This window comes from Mauremys mutica, chromosome 15 (genome assembly GCF_020497125.1).
Source record: "Mauremys mutica isolate MM-2020 ecotype Southern chromosome 15, ASM2049712v1, whole genome shotgun sequence".
In the NCBI taxonomy this organism is placed as follows: Eukaryota; Metazoa; Chordata; order Testudines; family Geoemydidae; genus Mauremys; species Mauremys mutica.
The window spans coordinates 18,610,464-18,620,278 of record NC_059086.1 but is presented as its reverse complement, the minus strand read 5'-3'; the positions used below and the strand labels follow the sequence as shown (position 1 = coordinate 18,620,278).

General features: G+C 50.8%; 1 protein-coding gene across 1 annotated transcript; it reads left to right on the top strand.

Moving 5' to 3' along the window:
• The first annotated feature begins 685 nt into the window (after window positions 1-685).
• On the top strand, window positions 686-4,266 carry LOC123350550. Its single transcript, XM_044989183.1, has 3 exons — window positions 686-773; window positions 1,142-1,263; window positions 3,387-4,266. Exons 1-3 carry the CDS (start codon window positions 771-773, stop codon window positions 4,264-4,266), a joined length of 1,005 nt encoding a protein of 334 aa, XP_044845118.1. The 5' UTR covers window positions 686-770.
• Window positions 4,267-9,815: the final 5,549 nt, after the last annotated feature.

Genomic DNA, 9,815 nt, shown 5'->3' with positions numbered 1-9,815 from the left:
ATACAATGACAGCAGATACAATCCACCAGGACATTAATGTTCAACAGATCGAGCCCTTTCGAATGATGCCTCACAAGGCTCACTGTGTACACAACAGAGCCGAATTCTATCACCATGGTAAATATGGGGGTGCCAGGGAACTGCCTTGGAGCACAGAGGGTCACAGCGCCAGACACAGGGACAGAGATGTGAGGCCCCAGGCCTTGCTCATGAGGAGGAGAATCAGGAACTTCACCCCGTCGACCCCCAGCATGAGACAAACCAACCCACCTGGACAGGGCCAATGCTCCAGCCTGGTGTCTGCGCTGGCCGGTGTTCACCACCTCCCATCCCCCACTGCTGTGTGCCCTGGGCCTCACCATACCCCATCCCTCACCCCCATCTGCCCTGGCCCTCCCCAGCTCCCAGCCCCCTCCCCATCTGCCCCAGTGCCCTCACCACCTCCCATCCCCCACCCTGTCTGCCCTGCCCCTTGCCACCTCCCATCCTGGTCCCCCGTCTGCCCCACCCCTCCTGGCTCAGCCCCACAATATTTCCTTTCAAGGCAAAATTGAATGAATTAGCTGAGTCCCACCTATTGCCACCTCCCCTGCCACTGGCCTGGTCACGGGGACAGCAGGAGTGGGCACCGTCCCTCTGCAGCATTGGCGTGGGGGGGGAGAATGGGGCTATAAGAAGAGGGGCTGGGAGCTGAGAGCCCGTCACTGGTTATCCGGTGTGAGCATCTGTCAGTGAGTTACAGCACCTCCTACTCCTTCCCCTTGGAAACCATGGTGAGTACCCGCTGCCCCTCACCTCCTGCCCCATGGAAACCCTTGTGAGTCCCTCCCACCTCCTCTTGCCCCATGGAAACCCTGGTGAATCCCCACCACTTCCTCCTGCCCCATGGAAACCCTGGTGAATCCCCACTGCTTCCTCCTGCCCTATAGAATACCAGGTGAGTCCCCCTTTTCTCCCCACCCCGGCCCATAAAGCCCCATGGAAGACCTCTCTGCCATTCACACCCCACTCCATCAATCTCCAGGGGGTTATCCCCTGCCCCCTCTCCTGTCGGTAGCACACTAGGGGCTAGAGGATGTGGGTTGGTCTCTCTGTGTTGTGCCCAGGCTCAGGGGTGCTGACACTGTGGGGTCCTGTGCAGGTGTCGGGACGGATGCTCAGGGCTGGACTCCTGCTGCTGCCACTTCTCTTCTGCTTTCGGCCAGAGACTGTTGGGAGCATCAACCCGGCCGTGCTCAGAGAGACTGTGGATCATGTAGATAAGTGAGTGAGATGCCAGTGCGGCATTTCCCATCTGGCTGGGACCCATCTGCCCTCCTTGGGTGGTAAATGAAGGAAAACGGGCGGAAGATGCTTCACATTTGCCCTATGTGATTTTCTATGGCATAGGTGGCTCAGTGCATGGCAGAGCTCGGAGGGGTGATTTTGGGGTGCAGGGGGAGCTGGGGCTCTGAGCTGGGAAGGGTGATTCTGGGATGCAGGGAGAGATGCAGCCTGGAACTGGAAGAGAGGTAATTCTGGGGGTGCACCGGGCTGGGGTTGTGGGTCTCATTACTATTGTGAAAAACTGGTTGGAAACTGGAATTCCAATTCCCTCAGATATTCAGAAATTTCTATTTTCTTTTCAGTACAAATAAGTTACTAAAATTTGAATACTTCCATGCAATGGGATTTCCAAATTTTGTTTTAGAATTTTGTTTTGTTAGATTGAAACATTTGGTTATGACTTTATTTTATATTTTTACTTATGTTATATTACTGTTTATAATATACAGGTGAAATATTATATTATATTATATTATATTATATTATATTATATTATATTATATTATATTATATAGCAGGAAAGTCAAGTTGCTAAAGCTGAAATGAAATATTCAGATATGGTCCGACTGAAATCTGTTTTTAATTTTTCCAAAACAAAATTTGGAAATCCCCAAGAATTACCCCTCTTCCAGTTCCAGGCTCCATCTCCCCCAGAATCCCACAATCATCCTTCCCAGATCCAAGCCCCAGCTCCTTCTGCACCCATACACAGGGGAAGCAGACAATGCTCACCACTCCCAATAAGGCAGATGGACTTTTCCTGGGGGCCAGTCAGTGCCAGGTCATCTGGGGCACTAGCTGCTACATTGAGGGCTGGCAGCTCTGATCTTCGGCTGTTCCCTGCAGTTAGCCTCCAAAGAACTGCGTTCCTTTTGGACCCCAGTTTATATAGTGAAACTTGAATTGGTCTTAGCTGTACCTGAACCAATCGTTAACTGAAATGCTACAAAATTGTGTTTTTCACCAATCCTACAAAACAATTCTTTACTCAATCATAACCTGCCACCTTAGTTGATTTAAATCTTGTAAAATTAGTTCTGCAACTGACAGAAACAATCAAAGAACCAGACAGAGACCATCTAGATAAACAGTAGAGAAGTGGGGGACTATAAAGGCAGGGATGGCTCTAGTTTTTTTGCCACCCCAAGCACGGCAGTCAGGCAGCCTTCCGCGGCGCGCCTGTGGGAGGTCCGGTGGTAACGTGGATTTGGCGGCATGCCTGCGGGAGGTACGACAATAAGTGGGTTTCTTGCCAGACTGTTGAATGCTGTCAAATAAAGTTTTCTTTAATGATCTTAAGATCTGGTGATGGTGGGGACTGTTAGCACAGGAATGCTGCCTTAACAGCCCAATCTGACTTTTTTTTTTTAAATTTAGAGGTAATATGACTCTTTGCTTCCTGGGCTGCTGCTTATTCCTGAAAAAGGCCTCAGACCTTACAGATTACTGCCCTGTCCTCAGTCAGTTATGAGCCCCCAACCTTCCCCAATTCAGCTGCACAAGGCCACTTCAAGCAGAGGTGGATTGAGAACCCAGCTCTCTAACATGGCAGACACAGAGCCTTTCACACGGAATGTGCCACATATAGGTGCAGTTATTAGCCTCCCTTTAATCACAGTCACAGTCCCCTCCCAGAGCTGGGGGGAGAAATGAGGAGCCCTGATCTCCTGTGTTCTTTAGCTCTCCAGCAAATCGCTGTGTACCCTGCGACCAACTGTGTCTCATGTCCCTCTCTTGGGGTGGCTCCGCATAAAAGCTCCGGCTTGTTCCTGGAGCTCAAGCGGTAACGCTCAGCCCTGTGGGGCTGACGGACCAAAGCTCACACCAGGCATATGATCCCTGGGGGCACCTCTTGCAGATTCTTCCAAAATCCACCCTCCAGGTTTATTTCATTCTCCCAGGGAACAAACATTCTCTAATCCAGGCTGGAGCCCTGAGAGTCTAGAACCGGCCAGTGACAGCACCATGTGTGACCCACCCCAAGTTTGCCGCTCGGGGCTGGGGCAGAGCTGTTCAGAGCCCCCTGTCTTCTCACTGCCCTTTGCTTTGCCTTCCCTCAGGGATGGGTTGGCTGTTGAATACGCCTTCGCCGTCAGCCTGCAGAAAGCCAGTTGTGAGAACCCAGCCGGTCTGGAACAGGTGCTGCGCAGGAACAAGCTGCGGGACATGCTTGCGGCCATTAACCCAGAGGGTGTCCTGTACGACCCAGACGAAGGGCCCATTGTGGCTGCCCGGATGCAGCGCCTGGGCAGGGCGGGGGAACACGCCGAGTGGCGCCTGCTCCAGGGCGACCGGAAAAGCCCCGTGCAGAAGCTCCTGGCCCGGACCTACAACGAGAGAAGCTGCCTGATCTTCTTCACCATCCTCTCGCCCTGTGCGGGGACGTGCCTGCTGGTGAAGAGGTCCCACAACATCCTACGGATGGTGAGTGACACCTTCCGCCCCATCGACCACAACTACAAGGCCTTCGTCTTCCGGCAGATCTACCGTCAGGACCGGGACCTGGATCCCCAAAGCCTGCTGGAGGCCTGGCACCGGCTGCCCGACGTGCCCCTGCTGCGCTGTGACACCAATGTCTGCAGGGACTGCAGAGGGAACGACCCCAACCCCGACCCCAACGCCTGCCTGGATGAGATTCGAGCCATGAGGCAGCCGCTGCACCCACCTGGCAGGGGGCAGAAGGAAGAGCAGGGGGCAGAGGGGAGAGCAGAGGATGTAGGGGAGAGCAGGGGGCACCTTTGGAGGGTTGGGGAGATGATGGGGCAGGGGGCACCATTGGAGAGCTGGGGGGACAGCAGGGCAGAGGGCGACATCGTAACATTGGGGGGATGGCAGGACATTGAACGTCTTCGGAGGCGTTGGTGCCATGGGTGGCATGGGGGACCGTTTGATGGGTTTCCCCATCGGTGGCCTAGGTGGCCCCCTTGGAGGCGGGGGTAACGGTGGGGCTGAGGGTGCTGCAGGAGGGTTGGGGGCATGGCAGGCCAGGGGGTGCCATTGGGGGGAAGGGGGATGGAGCGTTAGGACGCTCCATCGGACGGTTGGTGTAGGGGGTTGCAGGGCAGGGGACACTGTCAGGGGTTGGGGCAGCAGGCACTGTTGGAGGGTTCGAGGACATGGGAGGATACAGGGGGTGGGATATTTCTTTTCTCAAGGCCTGTGATTTTGCAGAGTCCCCCCATCCTGAATGATTAACTCCAATAAAGTGTTGAAGCCTCCTGGGGCCTCGTGTCTCTGTCCCTGTGTCTGTCTCCCTCCTCTCTGTCCGTGCGCCTGGACTTTACACAGCGTGGGAGGCCTCGCAGCCTCCCTGGCAGTGCCCCCTTCATCGGGCCAGGCCTGGCCCCCACGTTTTGCCTGGGGCTCCCCCTGAGCCCAGACCCCTGGCAGAGTCACCCCCTTGGGAGCGAGGCCGGGCAGCCTTTGCCAGACACCCAGCTCGCTATGGATCAACCTGGCCATCTGCTGCCATCTGCTGGAGAGGTGGAGGTAGACACTTGAAAAACACACTGGGCAGGCCCCAGTTTGCATGTTTCCTGCCAGCCCCGCACTGGCTGGATCAGACGGGGGGAAGCTCAGCGGGGGCTGAGAGGGGTCAGGGCAGATCTGCCCTGTGTGCTCTGGGCGGGTCCATGAGATTGGCCGGCACGCGCCGCACCACGGGAACTGCTGGGCAACACGCCCTGGCTCCAGCGCTGGGCACACGTCCACCTGCAGTGGGACGTGTAGGTGCCCCGTCACTCCACGGGGACCTGCAGCTCCCCGGCCTGATGGGACAAGGTTCCAGTCAGTGGCTGGAGGCTCTGAGGTGCTGCGCTGGGGATGGGGGACGAGAACAGGGGACAGGAGAGCTGGTTAGACAGAAACCTGGGCCTAACCTGGTTTGGTGAGTTGTACATGCCTGTTCATTTCATCCGCTTCTCCCCTTGAGCCAGATTCACCTGCTTGTTAAGAAGGCCGGGATCTGCTGACGTGGATTGGTGGGTGGTAAAGGCCACAGCTAGGGTCAGGTGTCTGTCACTAAAGCCCAGTGGTCATGGTACATGTGGTACATGTAGGTACCAATGACATAGGGAAGGACAGGAGAGAGGCCCTGGAGGCCATATTTAGGCTGCTAGGTAAGAGATTGAAGTCCAGGACCTCCCTGGGAGCATTCTCTGAAATACTTCCAGTTCCACGTGCAGGACCAGTTAGACAGGCAGAACTGCAGAGTCTCATTGCGTGGATGAGATGATGGTGTAGGGAGGAGGGGTTTAGATTTATGAGGAACTGGGGTAACTTTTTGGAAAGGGGCAGCCTCTACTGGAAGGATGGGCTCCACCTAAACCAAAATGGAAACAGATTGCTGGCACTTGACATTAAAAAGGTTGTGGAACAGTTTTTAAACTAAGGGCTGGGGGAAAGCCAGCAGGTGCGGAGGAGCACGTGGTTGGAACATCTCTTAGGGTGGGATCTATTAATAGGGAATTTCTATGTCCTTGTGAGGAGAAGAGGATGGAAAATGATAAAATACAGGCAGGGTCTGTTCAGAAACAGACAAATGAAAGAGTCCTATTCAATTACATCAGTGGTTCTCAAATGTTTGTACTGGTGACCCCTTTCACATAGCAAGCCTCTGAGTGCCACCCCCTCTTATCAATTAAAAACATGTTTTTATATATTTAACCCCATTATAAATGCTAGCGGCAAATAGGGGTTTGGAGTGGAGGCTGACAGCTCGTGACCCCCCATTTAATAACTTCGTGACCCCCTGAGGGGTCCCAACCCCCAGTTTGAGAACCCCTGAATTATATCATATAATAGCAAACAGCTAAAAGGAGACACATTTTTTAAAGTGCTTATATACCAATGCTAGAAGTCTAAATAATAAGATGGGTGAACTAGAGAAACTCATATTAAATGAGCATATTGATATGTAAGCAGAGTCAGGATGAGCTCTACCCTGACATCAGGTGGTGAATTATGGCGAGTGTGGAAAAGAACTTAGGGGGCTGATCTTGTTTGCATAGGCACACCCACTCTGCCTAGCATGAGTCCACGGCAGACCAAAAAATGGTCACTTTGACAGCTGTGGGATCCTCAATGTCTCGGTTATTGGGGTAGGAGGAATAAAGTGTTGTTACCCTAATTATGTGAATGAAGGACTGGAATGGGTTACCTAGGGAGGTAGTGGAATCTCCTTCCTTAGAGGTTTTTAAGGTCAGGCTTGACAAAGCCCTGGCTGGGATGATTTAGTTGGGTTTGGTCCTGCTTTGAGCAGCGGGTTGGACTAGATGACCTCCTGAGGGCCCTTCCAACCCTGAGATTCTATGATTCTATGAGACTGTTTTATGACAGAGGGACTCAGAATCAACTAAGTAGCACTAGCCAGACAAGGGGCATGGGTTCCAAAAGCCAGTGAATTGAGAGAAGTTGGGGAGAAGTGCCCTATGAGGGTCATCCTATCATCATTACCCAGTCCGCTCATTTATTCATGCCCACGACTATCCATAACCTGTTTGTATGAGTGATGTACCCTCACTGCTTGCTGGCTGTACCCTGAACTCACCCACCGTATACCCCCCACTGGGGACATGACAGACTGTGTATATGTATATGCCGTCCAATACCAAAACGCTAACATCCCCCTACAAGCTGTATGTTACCCCCAATGACACAATAACTGACGCTTCAAACACTTTGTATCGTTTATTTTTAAATATTCTCTAATAAAATTTAAATCTGTTTATGACAGGCCCAAAGGAAATTCAGCTCAGCAGTTTCTAGCTAGACTCCTAATAGAATCAAAATGAGCTCTGCTAGTCAACAGTGGAGAGGAAGAAGGAGATGCAATTAGTGTCTCAGGCACACACTTCTCCCCAACCTAATAAACTTTAAATCTGTGCCTGAGACACTAATTGCATCTCCTTCTTCCTCTTCACTGTTGACTAGCAGAGCTCATTTTGATTCTATTAGGAGTCTAGCTAGAAACTGCTGAGCTGAATTCACTGGGGACCAATGGTGCACTAGCACTGGGGCTCCTCTACTACAAATCTGAAATCACTAAAAGAGCTAAAATTACTGAGCTGAGGTCACTGAGTGCTGTGTTAACTAGTGGGGGAGCCTGAAGATATATTGATAAGCGGCTGGCAGAGTAGTTTGCAGGATGGTTGGAGTGGTGAGCGGAGCTGAGGAGTTTGCAGGACGGTTGGAGTGGTTCATGGGACGGCTGGTGGAGCAGCGCAGCTTGTGGGATGGTTGGAGCGGCCCACGGAACAGCGAGTGTAGCAGAGCGGAGCAGTTCGCGGGGACGGCTGGAGTTGCGGAGCAGCTAGTGGAGCAGAGCTGTTCCCGGTGAAGGCTGCAGCAGAGCTCCACGGAGAGGCGGGGCAGTTGGCCTCGGCCCACGTAAGGTGCCCCTTAACACCCCGTGTGCCATCCCTCCCCAAAATTCATCTGTAAAATTCTGCAGATGAACTTTTGAACTCTGGGGCAGCACTGAACAGGGACAGAGACTTTTGGGTTGTTGGACTTTGGGGTGACTTAAGACCCTAAGGGAAAAGGACATTGCCCAACTTACTTGGAGGTGGGTCTTTTGCTCATGGTTTGTGTTATGAATCCTGTTTGTGGTATGTCCCCAATGTAATGCCGCATTGTTTCCCTCCTTCATTAAAAGGATTTTGCTACACTCGGACTCCGTGCTTGCGAGAGGGGAAGTATTGCTTCCTAGAGGCACCCGGGTCACTTCCTAGAGGCGCCCGGTAATTGTCCCAGGTCACTGGGTGGGGGCTCGAGCTGGTTTTGCATCACGTTATTGAAACGGAATCCCTGGATACTGAACCCGACCCTTGTTGCTGCCAACTCAGAGGGGCTGAAGGGTTACAGATATAATAGGCATCACAGAAACTTGGTGGAATGAGGATAATCAATGGGACACAGTAAAACCAGGGTACAAAATATATCGGAAGGACAGAACAGGTCGTGCTGGTGGGGGAGTGGCACTAGATGTGAAAGAAAGCGTAGAATCAAATGAAGTAAAAGTCGGAAATGAATCAAACTGTACCATAGACTCTCTATGGATAGAAATTCCATGCTCTAATAATAAGTGTATAGGAGTAGGGCTATATTACCGCCCTCCTGACCAGGACGGTGATAGTGACTGTGAAATGCTCAGGGAGATTAGAGAGGCTGTTAAAATAAAAAACTCAATAATAATAATGGGGGATTTCAATTATCCCCATATTGCCTGGGTACGTGTCACCTCAGGACGGGATGCAGAGATAAAGTTACTTGACATCTTAAATGACTGTTTCTTGGAGATGTATTGACTGGAAAATAGAAAGGCGCATAAACACTGGCAAAGGAAGTGTAAAAATACAATTAGGAAGGCCAAAAAAGAATTTGAGTAACAGTTAGCCAAAGACTCAAAAAGTAATAGCAATTTTCTTTTAAGTACATCAGAAGCAGGAAGCTGCCAAACAACCAGTGGGGCCACTGGACGATGGAGGTGCTACAGGAGCACTCAAGGACGATAAGGCCACTGCGGAGAAACTAAATGAATTCTTTGCATCGGTCTTCACGGCTGAGGATGTGAAAGAGAGTCCCAAACCTGAGCCATTCTTTTTGGGTGACAGATCTGAGGAACTGTCCCAAATTGAGGTTTTGGAACCAATTGATAAATTCAACAGCAATAAGTCACCAGGACCAGATGGTATTCACCCAAGAGTTCTGAAGGAACTCAACTGTGAAATTTGAGACTGACTAACTATAGTCTGTAACCTATCATTTAAATCAGCTTCTGTATCAGATGACTGAAGGGTAGGTAATGTGACACCAATTTTTGAAAAGGGCTCCAGAGGGGATCCCGGCAATTACATGCCAGTAAGCCTGACTTCAGTACCGGGCCAACTGGTTGAAAGTATAATAAAGAACAATATTGTCAGACATATAGATGAACATAATTTGTTGAGAAAGAGTCAATATGGTTTTTGTAAAGGGAAATCATGCCTCACCCAATCTACTAGGTGGTCAACAAGCATGTGGACCAAGGGTATCCAGTGGATATAGTGTACTTAGATTTTCAGAAAGCCTTTGACAAGGTCCCTCACCAAAGGCTATTACACAAAGTAAGCTGCCACGCGATAAGAAGGAGGGGCTCCAAAAGTCTCTCTCAAAACTGGGATAAAAAATAGGACAGAAAATATCATGTTGCCTCTATATAAATCCATGGTACGTCCACCTCTTGAATACTGTTTGCATATGTGGTTGCCCCATCTCAAAAAAGCTATATTGGAATTGGAAAAGGTTCAGAAAATGGAAGGAAAATGGTATGGAACGGCTTCCATATCAGGAAAGACTAAGAAGATTGGTACTTTTCAGGTGGGAAGAGAGACGGCTAAGGGGAGATATGATTGAGGTCTATAAAATCATGACTGGTGTGGAGAAAGTAGATAAGGAAGTGTTGTTTACTCCTTCTCATAACACAAGAACTAGGGGTCACCAAATGAAAT